Below are 14969 nucleotides of genomic sequence, written 5' to 3'. Positions count from 1 at the left end.
AAACTAATGTGTGATCCTGTTTTTGGCATTGATACAAACGCGCATGGCATGAAACTCACCATGACGTAGTGTCTCTGCATCTCCGTCTTCTCACCTGCTAGTTTCTCACACTCCATTTTCAGACTGTGAAGCAGATGGAGAAATCAGTGTAAGGCGCAAACACACATTCAGCAAACTCTTTTGCAACGTCGTCGTCACAAAAACAATGTCAGGATGTAAAAGCCGAGGGCGCGAGCGACCGCACCCTGCTACTTAAATGTGGCGTTCTGCATCTCGCCAGCTTCCCTCGCAGACACTTACTCAGCATGTACTGTGCGCCTCGGTAATTAACGGATCAATAGCAACCACACAAACCTCAACATAAGGCCTGAACTGCACAATCGGCAAAATAACTACCATATAACAAAGATCCATATCACAAGTGTGGTTACACGAAAGCTTAACCCTTTCCTCCTATTTGGATGTCTATGACAGGAAGCGCTCCACTTACCACCAGGACTCCTTCGTAGTGAGTGTTTTATGAGATAATAGTCAGCTGAAGCTGATTAGAGCAGGTGAAGGAAGGATGCTGATGCGACAATAAGGTGGAGAGGAAACATACTGTGCTAACGTTTGTGGCTTTTCCGAGCCATACCAAAGTTAAATGAAAGACGCATTCGCCACAGAATTTTAAATTAATTCAGAAGACAATGGCGATAATGTATGTTGTTTTTTTAAAGACAACGGACTAATGCAGATCTGGGAAATGTACGGCCCGCGGGCCACATGCGGCCCATTGAGATTTTCAATCCGGCCCGCCGCACGTTCTACATCATTTTTTTAGACCTTTAACATCAAAACTCTAGCCGCCATTATGATGTGCAGTGCTATTTTTAAATGACCGTAAGTCTTGAACTATAGAAAGTATTTCAATGGTTGAAATCTGCGCTTTTGAGTGTTATAGGAGTTATTACGGTAATCTACGTCACAGCAGCTCAGACGAGGAACAAAGCAGAGTGGGGGGGGTTTGTTTTCAAAGCAGCAAGCCCGAAACGCGTGTGTCAGAAACAAATGCGGAAGTAAATTTGTACAACAAAGTTCTGCATTAAAGTGATAATATATAATATTGTAGGTGTTTATTACACTTGTTTATTACATTTTTGTTGTGTTTTGCTTGATTGTAAAAGATGTCTATCGAGGAGCTGGTCTGAGAAGTAAAACAGGAGAGATGTTCATATGTTAAAGGCCTACTGAAACCCACTACTACTGACCACGCAGTCTGATAGTTTATATATCAATGATGAAATCTTAACATTGCAACACATGCCAATACGGCCGGGTTAGATTAGTAAAGTGCAATTTTAAATTTCCCGCGAAATATCCTGCTGAAAACGTCTCGGTATGATGACGTTTGCGCGTGACGTCACGGATTGTAGCGGACATTTTGGGACACCATTGTGGCTAGCTATTAAGTCGTCTGTTTTCATCGCAAAATTCCACAGTATTCTGGACATCTATGTTGGTGAATCTTTTGCAATATGTTTAATGAACAATGGAGATAGCAAAGAAGAAAGCTGTAGGTGGGAAGCGGTGTATTAGCGGCCGGCTACAGCAACACAAACACGTAGCGGCTACGTCGTAGCCGGTGTTTCATTGTTTACATTCCCGAACGATGACAGTCAAGCTTTACCATTGGCCTGTGGAGAACTGGGACAACATAGACTCTTACCAGGAGGTCTTGGAGTTGGATACACATGCTTGTGGAGATGGGACAACAGAGACTCTTACCAGGAGGACTTTGAGTTGGATACGTGCTACCGTGAGTACGCAGCTGCGGCTTCCAAACATTTGATCGCTTGCCCGTACGTGCGTGCCGCTATGTGCATGTCACGTACGTAACTTGGGGGAAATATATGTGCTGAATGAACTTTGGGGAGGTGAACGGTACTTTGGGCTGTGGGACTGAGTGTGTTGTGCGGGTGTCTGATTTGTATTGGCGGGTTATATAAACGGGAGGGGGGAGGTGTTTGTTATGTGGGATTAATTTGTGGCATATTAAATATAAGCCTGGTTGTGTTGTGGCTAATAGAGTATATATATCTCTTGTGTTTATTTAGTTTTAGTCATTCCCAGCTGAATATCAGGTCCCACCCGCCTCTCACAGCATATTCCCTATCTGAATCGCTTCCACTGCCCTCTAGTCCTTCACTCTCACTTTCCTCATCCACAAATCTTTCATCCTCGCTCAAATTAATGGGGAAATCATCGCTTTCTCGGTCCGAATCGCTCTTGCTGCTTGTGGCCATGATTGTAAACAATGTGCAGATGTGAGGAGCTCCACAACCTGTGACGTCACGCTACTTCCGGTACAGGCAAGGCTTTTTTTATCAGCGAGCCAAAAGTTGCGAACTTTATCGTCGATGTTCTCTACTAAATCCTTTCAGCAAAAATATGGCAATATCGCGAAATGATCAAGTATGACACATAGAATGGATCTGCTATCCCCGTTTAAATAAGAAAATCTCATTTCAGTAGGCCTTTAATATTCAGTGTTTTATTGTTCATAGTTAATATTGTAAATCTCACTTTATTTTAATGTACATTTTGGGTGTCCTGTTCAGTAAAAAAACTGTAAAATTCTATTCCGTTTTTTTGAGGTGGTCCGTCACAACTTTTGTAGAATTCCATCGGACATTGTGACTTTTAGTATTAGTGTTCCTGAAAAAAATGGGACCCCAACACACATAATGTACAGCAAATATTTACATCTAAATGTGTATATATCATTTATACACACATACACATTGGCCCCCCCATATACATTTTTTCTCTCAATGTGGCCCCTGAGTCAAATATATTTGCCCAGCTCTGGACTAATGTATTTTTTCATTTTCATATTCAACCATTTCAAAACTTTTCCAGCACACTGCAACGAATGCTGTCTGTCCTCAAACTCCCTGCGCTCAATTAATCATCCGGGGCCTCGTGTTTTAAGGGTTGCGTGGATTTCCAATTTTTTTTTTAAATGGAGTAATCTCAAATATAGAAAAGTGCGTGTGCAAAAAAAAATAAAAAATCACATGTATTAGGCCCTGTTTACACTGCACACCAAATCTGTTTTTTTGTGCCCTCAAGTGACACAAATCAGATTGTTTTTTTGCCAGTCGAACAATCCAAAGTGCTTAAAATCTGATCTTTTCATGTCAGATTCAGGTCACATCAGGAGGTAATCCTGAATCCGATTGGAATCTGATCTTTTCAAATGTGACTTTTACACGCAATAAGACCTGAATGCAACCCGAATGTGACTTTTTCGTCAGCTCTAGGCAAGCTACATCACTCGTGTGCGCCAAGATAGACGTAGTCGCCAAGCGGAAGTGGATATTTCATCACAACATCCGGGTTCGGTGAGCAAAGTCTATTTAAGACAACCAAATTTTCGGTGCATCACTTGTCATCCATCCATCCATCCATTTTCTTCCGCTTGTCCGAAGAAAATCTCTCAATGCTCCTCTCAATGTGGAGGAGCAGCGGCTTTACTTTGGGTTCCCCCCGGATGGCTGCGGGGGCAGCAGCCTAAGCAGGGAAACCCAGACTTCCCTCTCCCCAGCCACTTCGTCCAGCTCTTCCCGGGGGATCCCGAGGCGTTCCCAGGCCAGCCGGGAGACATAGTCTTCCCAACGTGTCCTGGGTCTTCCCCGTGGCCTCCTACCGGTCAGACGTGCCCTAAACACCTCCCTAGGGAGGCGTTCGGGTGGAATCCTGACCAGATGCCCAAACCACCTCATCTGGCTCCTCTCGATGTGGAGGAGCAGCGGCTTTACTTTGAGCTCCCCCCGGATGGCAGAGCTTCTCACCCTATCTCTAAGGGAGAGCCCCGCCACCCGGCGGAGGAAACTCATTTCGGCCGCTTGTACCCGTGATCTTGTCCTTTCGGTCATAACCCAAAGCTCATGACCATAGGTGAGGATGGGAACGTAGATCGACCGGTAAATTGAGAGCTTTGCCTTCCGGCTCAGCTCCTTCTTCACCACAACGGATCGATACAGCGTCCGCATTACTGAAGATGCCGCACCGATCCGCCTGTCGATCTCACTATCCACTCTTCCCTCACTCGTGAACAAGACTCCAAGGTACTTGAACTCCTCCACTTGGGGCAGGGTCTCCTGCGCAACCCGGAGATGGCACTCCACCTTTTTCCGGGCGAGAACCCTGGACTCGGACTTGGAGGTGCTGATTCTCATCGTCGCTTCACACTCAGCTGCGAACCGATCCAGTGAGAGCTGAAGATCCTGGCCAGATGAAGCCATCAGGACCACATCATCTGCAAAAAGCAGAGACCTAATCCTGCAGTCACCAAACCAGATCCCCTCAACGCCTTGACTGCGCCTAGAAATTCTGTCCATAAAAGTTATGAACAGAATCGGTGACAAAGGGCAACCTGGGCGGAGTCCAACCCTCACTGGAAACGTGTCCGACTTACTGCCGGCGATGCGGACCAAACACTGGCACTGATCATACAGGGAGCGGACCGCCACAATCAGACAGTCCGATACCCCATACTCTCTGAGCACTCCCCACAGGACTTCCCGAGGGACACGGTCGAATGCCTTCTCCACAAAACACATGTAGACTGGTTGGGCAAACTCCCATGCACCCTCAAGGACCCTGCCGAGAGTATAGAGCTGGTACACAGTTCCACGACCAGGACGAAAACCACACTGTTCCTCCTGAATCCGAGGTTCGACTATCCGGCGTAGCCTCCTCTCCAGCACACCTGAATAGACCTTACCGGGAAGGCTGAGGAGTGTGATCCCACGATAGTTAGAACACACCCTCCGGTTCCCCTTCTTAAAGAGAGGAACCACCACCCCGGTCTGCCAATCCAGAGGTACCGCCCCCGATTTCCACACGATGCTGCAGAGTCTTGTCAACCAAGACAGCCCCACAGCATCCAGAGCCTTAAGGAACTCCGGGCGGATCTCATCCACCCCCGGGGCCTTGCCACAAAGGAGCTTTTTAACTACATCAGCAACTTCAGCCCCAGAAATAGGAGAGCCCACCACCAATTCCCCAGGCACTGATTCGTCATAGGAAGACGTGTTGGTGGGATTGAGGAGGTCTTCGAAGTATTCCCTCCACCGATCCACAACATCCGCAGTCAAGGTCAGCAGAACACCATCCTCACCATACACGGTGTTGATAGTGCACTGCTTCCCCTTCATGAGGCGGCGGATGGTGGTCCAGAATCGCTTCGAAGCCGTCCGGAAGTCGTTTTCCATGGCTTCCCCGAACTCCTCCCATGTCCGAGTTTTTGCCTCCGCGACCGCTGAAGCCGCACACCGCTTGGCCTGTCCGCTGCCTCAGGAGTCCTATGAGCCAAAAGAACCCGATAGGACTCCTTCTTCAGCTTGACGGCATCCCTCACCGCCGGTTTCCACCAACGGGTTCTAGGATTACCGCCACGACAGGCACCAACTACCTTGCGGCCACAGCTCCAATCAGCCGCCTCGACAATAGAGGCGCGGAACATGGTCCATTCGGACTCAATGTCCAGCACCTCCCTCGTGACATGTTCAAAGTTCTTCCGGAGGTGGGAATTGAAACTCTCTCTGACAGGAGACTCTGCCAGACGTTCTCAGCAAACCCTCACAATGCGTTTGGGCCTGCCAGGTCTGTCCGGCATCCTCCCCCACCATCGCAGCCAACCAAAATGATTCCCGGGCGCGGCGCCGCTGCTGCCCACTGCTCCCCAAGGGGATGGGTCAAATGCAGAGGACAAATTTCACCACATCTAGTGTGTGTGTGACAATCATTGGTACTTTAATCATAATCTTAAACTCACCACCAGGTGGTGATCAGTAGAAAGCTCCGCCCCTCTCTTCACCCGAGTGTCCAAAACATGAGGCCGCAAATCTGACGACACAACTACAAAGTCGATCATGGAACTGCGGTCTAGGGTGTCCTGGTGCCAAGTGCACATATGGACACCCTTATGTTTGAACATGGTGTTCGTTATGGACAATCTGTGACGAGCACAAAAGTCCAATAACAAAACACCGCTCGGGTTCAGATCCGGGCGGCCATTCTTCCCAATCACGCCTCTCCAGGTTTCACTGTCGCTGCCAACATGAGTGTTGAAGTCCCCCAGTAGAACGAGGGAATCACCCGGGGGAGCACTCTCAAGTACTCCCTCGAGTGAACCCAAAAAGGGTGGGTACTCTGAGCTGCGGTTTGGCGCGTAAGCGCAAACCACAGTCAGGACCCGTTCCCCCACCCGAAGGTGGAGGGAAGCTACCCTCTCGTCCACCGGGTTGAACTCCAACACGCAGGCTCTGAGCCGGGGGGCAACAAGAATTGCCACCCTAGCCCGTCGCCTCTCCCTGCCGGCAACGCCAGAGTGGAAGAGAGTCCAGCCCCTCTCGAGAGAACTGGTTCCCTAGCCCTTGCTGTGCGTCGAAGTGAGTCTGACTATGTCTAGCCGGAACTTCTCCACCTCGCGCACTAGCTCAGGCTCCTTCCCCCCAGCGAGGTGACGTTCCACGTCCCAAGAGCTAGCTTCTGTAGCCGAGGATCGGACCGCCAAGTGCCCTGCCTTCGGCTTCCGCCCAGCTCACATCACACCCGACCTCTATGACCCCTGCTATGGGTGGTGAGCCCATTGGAGGGGGGACCCACGTTGCCTCTTCGGGCTGTGCCCGGCCGGGCCCCATGGGGACAGGCCCGGCCACCAGGCGCTCGCCATCGTGCCCCACCTCCGGGCCTGGCTCCAGAGGGGGGCCCTGGTGACCCGCATCCAGGTGAGGGAAATCTGGGTCCTTTGTTTTTATTTTTCATTGAGGTCTTCGAGCTGCTCTTTGTCTGATCCCTCACCTAGGACCAGTTTGTCTTGGGAGACCCTACCAGGGGGCATAAAGCCCCCGGACAACATAGCTCCTAGGATCATTGGGACACGCAAACTCCTCTTTCACGGTAAGGTGGCAGCTCAGAGAGGAGTACTTGTCACTTGATCACTTGTCAATAGTTTGCTAATAGTAGGCCAAATGTAATATATGAATATATATTTTGATCCCAAAGAAATAGTGATTGTTGAAGGACCGGAATTGACGCCGAATTTGCTTACATGTGAGTTGAAAAATAAAACTCCCCTAGATCCTCCCAAATATGTTACACTATATACATCCATTCATACATTGTATTACTTCAATTTATTTTCACGTAGAAAAACACTAATTTTTAAGGTCTTGCAATTTTTTAAATTTGTAGTAGTAGTGACTTCCTCCCGGTCAACTTTCTTTGTTTTCACTTTAATGAAGTGCGCATGCAAGTGACGTCGAGGCCACATTGGGGCCACATTGGAGTATGTGTGCGTTAACACTGTCATCATCATAGGCATCCGTCCGTCAGTAGTGACGATGGGTTGCGCCTGGGGGAGTTCATTCTTTCTTGCAGCGGCGGCTGTGGCTGTACAGCCCGACTCTGGAGTGACAGTCTCTGGTGCAGTTGGCGCAGACGTATGGGGAGGGTTCTGACGCAGGAGCAGGTCCCGCGTCCAGCAGTTTCCGCTTTTGTCTCCTCGCCTGCAACAAGGAGATGTGCTTCTCCTCGGCACGGCGGGTTCCTGTAGCAACAGTCTGCCTCCAAACGTCGCAGTCTTTTGCAGCTTCCTCCCAGTTGTTGTGGTCGATGCCTGCCTGTTTCATGTCACGTTTGCACACGTCCTTGAAACGCAGTCGGGGGCGACCAAGGGGTCTGGAGCCTGTTGACAGTTCACCGTACAGGACAGCTCTGGGGAGCCGGCTGGGGTCCATCCTGTGGACATGGCCAAGCCATCTGAGGCGGCGTTGGCTGAGCATGGTGAACAGGCTGGTGGAGTGAGCACGGTCTAGGACTTCCATGTTGGGAACTTTGTCCTGCCATGAGATTCCCAGGATGCGGCGAAGACAGCGCAGGTGGAAGCTGTTTAGCTGTTTCTCATGTCTGGTGTAGGTGGTCCAGGCCTCGCTGCCATACATCAGTGTGCTAATGACGCAGGCTTGATAGACCTGGAGTTTAGTGCGTGTGGATAGCTGGTTGTTCGACCATACTCTATTGGACAGCCTGGCCATCACTGAGGCGGCTTTCGCAAGACGGGTGGCACGTTCTGTGTCGAGTGACAAGTCACTGGAGATTGCGGATCCAAGGTATGTAAAGGTGTTGACACATTCCAGAGTCTGATTGTCGACGGAGATGGAGAGTGGAGTTTCAGCATCTTGGCCCATGACATTGGTCTTCTTTAGGCTGATGGTGAGACCAAACTCTTTACAGGCAGATGAAAGCCTGTCCATCAGCCTCTGGAGCCCGGACTCTGTGTGGGATGCTAGAGCTGCATCATCAGCAAAAAGCATTTCCCTCAGGAGGACACTGGTCACCTTGGTCTTGGAGCGCAAACGGGCAAGGTTGAAAAGTTTCCCATCAGCTCTCGTGTGTAGGGAGACACCTTCAGAACATATGCCGAAACACTGTAGTCTGATAAAAATCACATTTTATTTTAAGTATTAAAGGCCTACTGAAATGAATTTTTTTTATTTAAACGGGGATAGCAGATCCATTCTATGTGTCATACTTGATCATTTCGCGATATTGCCATATTTTTGCTGAAAGGATTTAGTAGAGAACAACGACGATAAAGATCGCAACTTTTGGTATCTGATTAAAAAAAAGCCTTGCCCCTACCGGAAGTAGCGTGACATAGTCAGTTGAAAGGCTCCTCACATTTTCATATTGTTTTCAATGCAGCTAGAGCGATTCGGACCGAGAAAGCGACGATTACCCCATTAATTTGAGCGAGGATGAAAGATTCGTGGATGAGGAACGTTAGAGTGAAGGACTAGAATGCAGTGCAAGACATATCTTTTTTCGCTCTGACCGTAACTTAGGTACAAGCTGGATTCCACACTCTCTCCTTTTTCTATTGTGGATCACGGATTTGTATTTTAAACCACCTCGGATACTATATCCTCTTGAAAATGAGAGTCGAGAACGCGAAATGGAGATTCACAGTGACTTTTATCTCCACGACAATACATCGACGAAACACTTTAGCTACAGAGCTAACGTGATAGCATCGTGCTTAACTGCATATAGAAACAAAATAAATAAATCACTGACTGGAAGGATAGACAGAAGATCAACAATACTATTAAACCATGGACATGAAAATACACGGTTAATGCTTTCCAGCCTGGCGAAGGTAAACAATGCTGTTGCTAACGACGCCATCGAAGCTAACTTAGCAACCGGACCTCACAGAGCTATGCTAAAAACACTAGCTATCCACCTACGCTAGCCAGCCCTCATCTGCTCATCAACACCCGTGCTCACCTGCGTTCCAGCGATCGACGGTGCGACCAAGGACTTCACCCGATCACAGATGCGGTCGGCGAGACGGAGGAAGTTAAGGTGAGTTCAGCGGCTAGCGCGTCTGCTATCCATCTCTGTCCTCCTGGCTGTGTTGCTGTAGTCCGCCGCTAATACACCAATCCCACCTACAACTTTTTTCTTTGCAGTCTCCATTGTTCATTAAACAAATTGCAAAAGATTCACCAACACAGATGTCCAGAATACTGTGGAATTTTGAAATGAAAACAGAGCTTTTTTGTATTGTATTCAATGGGGTACCAATACTTCTATCAACCGTTTACGTCACGCGCATACGTCATCATATCTAGACGTTTTAAACCGGAAGTGTGGCGGGAAATTTAAAATTGCACTTTATAAGTTAACCCGGCCGTATTGGCATGTGTTGCAATGTTAAGATTTCATCATTTATATATAAACTATCAGACTGCGTGGTCGGTAGAAGTGGGTTTCAGTAGGCCTTTACCAATCAGCTGGAAAAAATCTGACTAAAAAAAAATCAGATTTGGGCCACTTTGGCCTGCGGTGTAAACATAGTCTTAAAGTGTATGCAATAGTAGTGTCAAAAAAAATTGTTCGTTCGAATCGCGATTGTTTGTAACGATACTCAATCGATTCTAAGTAATCAAAAATAGTTGCTTTTTTTTTATTTGTCCAGTCTAACCACTCAGGCAAATCATATTGTTGATGTAGATGATCATATCTGCTGTACAGATTTACTTAAGAAAAGGGAAGTGTTGGATACTTGACTTGTTTGTATTTGACTTTTTTTAAATGTTTGGTTAGCATTTTGTTAAATAAAGTCAGTTTTCTTTTAAGTAATATGAAAATGTATCAAAGCTGTTTGCCTATTTTATTGAAGAATGTAATTAATCATAGAACTGGCACCCAACATTATTAAAAAGTATTGATTTTGAATCGAGAATCGTTTCTGAATCGAATCGTTACCCCAAGGAATGATATCAAATTGTGTGGTGCCCAAAGATTCACAGCCCTAGTGTGCACGCACTAATCCAAGCACATTCCTTTTTTTTTATCCTAATCAAAGTGAAATTGACCACTCCCAGGCCACACCCCTTTATAAATATGCAAATCATATTGAAATTAGCAATGTGCCTGATTTTACACACTCGCCCAAATCAGAATTCCCCGCCAAGCAGTAGAAGGCGCTTCTTTCTGGCGTTTTAAAGTGAACAAGAGGGGGTCGAGTGGGATAAAGTGCATGAGCCTGTCGATGCAGCGTGTTCCGAGAACCGCACACAGGATGAAATAAAACAGAAATGGTCGGACGTCAGGGAAGGTGAATTGGACGATGCAATGTGCATGGCCAGTACATACGAGGGGATCGCAGATAAAATAGTGCTCCACCTCATTTGAAAATATAGTTGCTGCAGATATGTACAACTTTAGAAGAGGCCTTTATTTACCCCCGAGATAAATATGATTTGTGTAATTTACAACAAAATGTTAAAAAAGTAGCCTGCTCACAGCCAGATTAGAGTTTCATGTGAAAATTATGTAATATTTGCTTTGCAATCTTTTCAATTTAAACATGCTAGCAAATCAAAAAGGATGCAAACGACTTTGACTCTTGTTTATTTAATCAATGTATTATTATAACACAGGAAAGCTACTTGTGCTCGCAGGAACACATTCTGACAGCTATATTTAGCAAAAATTATTGCCTATATAAATGGATAGACGCCCTTACAAATAATAATACAAATCATCAAACGCATTGGCGAAAAAGAGAGTTTTGTGTCCTTGCCTCGATTTTTTTACATTGTTAAATTTTGGCTAATCCCAAACGACCACCTCGGTGTTGCCAAAGTATCCACTGCCTGTAGAAATGCAGTTTGAAGCAAGAAGTTGGCGTCTGAGTCTTAATAAAGCTCATCTTTGCCGTGAAAAAGGGCGTACACCAAGTTTTTGTGCATACTCACGCTTACTACATGAGGTCCCTGGTAATTGAATAACACCTTCGAGAAATTATTGCATATATTTTCTTTTATCAATATAAATTTGGACAAATAAAAACATAATGCCTTATCTCTTATTGACGCCTGATACCTCTCTGTAGTTTAGTAAATAAAGACCATAGGTAGGGGTTGGGAAAAGCTATTGATATGGCAATTAGAATCAAATCACAACTGCATGGTGTGACCGGACCTTTAAATTCACAAACATAGTTTCTCCCGGCCGCCACAATAGAGTGCATGAAACAGTAGTGTCTGGGCGCCATTAACAGCAACATGTTAATGTTTAAGATGAGCATTTATTAGAAAATAAGAATTAAAGTTATGGCAAGCAGAAAAATAGTCACTATTTTCCCTAAAATATACATTGATGCTAAAAAGTTTTAACAGATTACTCAATTAATCAAACAAACTAATCAATAGATTACTAAAATAATCGATAGCCACAGCTCAAATGGCAATATATCGCGATAGTTGTTCTAACAATATCGTTTTTTTAGTGTCTCAATATTGTTTTTTTCTTAACTTTTTATTATGTCATGATTAGGGTTGGGTCACGTTTGAATTTGAACGATTCAGATTCCGATTCTTTGTTTTGATTCCGATTCCTGACGATTCCCGATTCCGATTCTTTTAAGAGGCAGGGTCAAAAAAAAGTTTAGGATATTTTAAATGAGCTAGCTAATCTACAGTCTTTCTGAATGAAATAGTCTAACATTCTCCATCAATTTTAATTCTATTAACTTTTTATGAACGTTACTATAAATTCCTCACAGGGCTGTTTTCAACTAGAATATAAATATCAAATATATGAACTTGAATATAAATATTATAAATTATGAATACATTTTCCCAGGGGTACACTTTCCTCAAGAGTGCTTTATTTTTGAAAACCTCATGAAAACACATTTACACATAAGTGTATGATGCCGCAGGAAACCTCATGAAAACACATTTACACATAAGTGTATGATGCTGCAGGAAACCTCATGAAAACACCTTTACACATAAGTGTATGATGCTGCAGAAAACCTCATGAAAACACATTTACACACACAAGTGTATGATGCTGCAGATACTTAAAAATGTTACCGTGCTCCCACTGATGGGCTAACCTGGTGCAGAAAAGCAAATAAACAATAAGAAACAACTTGCAAAACCCAGTCCAGATTAGCAGCAGGTACAGTATAAAATCAGAGACAGTTCTTGTTTAGGAAAATGACCATATCCGCCTTCTCAGGCAGGATGCGTGAGCGTTCTGGACAGATAGTGTCTCCTGCTGTGGAAAATACACGTTCGCTGGGTGTGGAAGAAGCTTGAACGCATAAATAGTAGAAAGCAAGATCTGACAGCAAAGGATAAGTCTTTTGTTGGTTCCACCACCATGCAGCAGGGTCGTCAGACATAAGTATCGGTGGAACGTCCTGGTACATCTGCAGTTCTCTCTCCACTCGTTTCTTGATGGACATGGAGCTCTGTTATTTCGCGGTTATTTCATTTTTTTTTGTAAAGTAAAGCCACACTTTCGACCGCCGACGCCCGCTATCCATGCTTGAGCTTGACTGACTCGCTCGGCTATGCTAACACTTCCGGCGGTGGGCGCTTCTTCGTTGGTGTTCAGCGGCTTCTTCTTCCGGTTCGGCGGACATATTTTTTTCCGGTCGGCGGACTGGGTATCGAAAATAGGAATCGAAATTTAAACTTTTGAACGATTCCGGGAGAATCGGAAAGTTAGTCCCGGTTCCAATCGATACTCAATACTCGATACACAACCCTAGTCATGATTTGGGCCGATCGTACGTAACTCAAGAACGACTATCTCTCTGTGCTGCTTAGTGGTGAGCAAGACAGTACAAGAAGTGTACCGAAGTAGAGGTGAGGTTTTCTTTATATTTAACTGTTTTTTTGCAAAACATTTTCAGTACAATTGGAATAAAATGGAAACATATTATTTTAATTACATATTTATTTCACTCTGTTTGTCCAATGAATTAGTACTGTCATCTAGAGTACACCTTGTATTTTGTTTTTTATCATTTAATTGCAATGGTTTTACAAAATGATACAATATATTGTTGATGTTTTTGTAGTCAACAGTTACAGTGAATGTCATATATTGAAAAAAATATAAATAAAAATAAGTACAGAAAATAAATTATTAAAAATGGTAGTACAAAAAAAGAACTACCATTTCTATACTTTTATGCACAAATATACAGAGAACTATACTCAACCTAATTGTATACAGCATATCATACTCATTATGTCATCATTTAAATACATTTTAAATATATCACTGAATTAGATAGTATATCGCAATGTATCGTAATACTGTATGGTATCGCAACTCAAGTATCGTGATATGTATTGTAAAGTCATTGCAAATATCCTGCCCTAACCACAAGCTAGTTTGTATGAGGAACTGTGGTGTATAAGTACTCAAAAGAGATGATTTTGTTTAATTGAAACAAAACATCTGCTTTGTGATAGCAGAGCAAGAACAAAAAAACTATTTCAAGTTTAATTCATAACTTCATCTAACAAGCAAACTTATCCAAGGAATGGTTATCCACGATTCAACAATTTTGACGAATTACAGGCATCCACAGGAAACACAAAATATATTATTTTCCTTTGGGTTTTTTCCAACAGTGCACCCTCATTAAAAAAAAAAACATCTGATACAGTCAATATAACAAAAAAACAACCAGTGGGCAACAGTCACCAAGCAGGTGAGTGGGCAATAATTACATGATGGCGGCCAGAGGTGCAGGGTGATTATTATGCATTGGTATGGCGCCTGTGGGTTCCGCCCCCAGCCCAAATATTTCACAATTCATCATGTTGGCTAAAAAAGTATTTCACACCTCTTGCACTTGCAGAGGAAGACGTGCAATGTGGAGATTGATAAGGTTTACCTGTGGTTAGTCACTGGGCGTATAATAGAGGAAACTGGGGCAAATGTGGGTTTGAGTTGGCACGTTGTTTGCAGTTGTTTGTGGGTGCAGCAGTTGGGACGTTTGGCGGTCTTGGTACGGAACATCTCTGTGTGGAACTTGCGTGTTTGCCCCGCGCTTGCGTGGGTTCTTTCCGGGTACTCCAGCTCCCTCCCACACCCGGAAAACACGCAGAGTAGAGACCGTACATCGTTTACTGTGAGTGTGAATTTGGTTACACATGGTGTGTGATTGAGCACCAGTCCAGGCTAACACAGCCTTTCGCACTAAGTCAGTATAGAGAATGGATGGACGGATGGTAGAGAAGCTACATGTGGCGACCATGTACGCCGAGTACGTGCTAACTTAGTAGTAGTACTTTTTTTTAGAAGTGGCATTTAACGACTATGCTCTCATTTCCATTATATTAACGATTTATTGTCCTCAAAACACTAGTTGTGTATCAAAGTTGTTGAACATAAACAGTGTGTCCAGTTTTATGATAGTGACTGACGCTACACTTTATGATGGTGACACTTAGGGTTGGGCGATATGGCCTTTTTTTAATATCTCTATATTTTTAGGCCATATCGCGATACACGATATATATCTTGATATTTTTGCCTTACCCTTGAATGAACACTTGATACATATAATCACAGCAGTATGAGGATTCCAA

The 14969-nt window shown here is 44.7% G+C and overlaps 1 protein-coding gene across 7 annotated transcripts in view; it reads right to left on the bottom strand.

Annotated features, from left to right (window-relative positions):
• The window catches only part of LOC133651711 (transducin-like enhancer protein 4), a 122682-nt gene that overhangs the window by 99370 nt on the left and 8343 nt on the right, over window positions 1–14969 (bottom strand). For all 7 annotated transcript variants that reach the window (XM_062049757.1, XM_062049753.1, XM_062049754.1 and 4 more), the window contains exon 3: window positions 60–123. In XM_062049757.1, the coding sequence (XP_061905741.1) occupies window positions 60–123 (64 nt within the window). The remainder of the gene's footprint in view (window positions 1–59; window positions 124–14969) is intronic.

The sequence above is a fragment of the Entelurus aequoreus genome, linkage group LG06 (assembly GCF_033978785.1).
Source record: "Entelurus aequoreus isolate RoL-2023_Sb linkage group LG06, RoL_Eaeq_v1.1, whole genome shotgun sequence".
NCBI classification, from domain to species: Eukaryota; Metazoa; Chordata; class Actinopteri; order Syngnathiformes; family Syngnathidae; genus Entelurus; species Entelurus aequoreus.
Note: the sequence above shows the minus strand (reverse complement) of the source record. Positions and strands in the feature narration are given on the sequence as shown.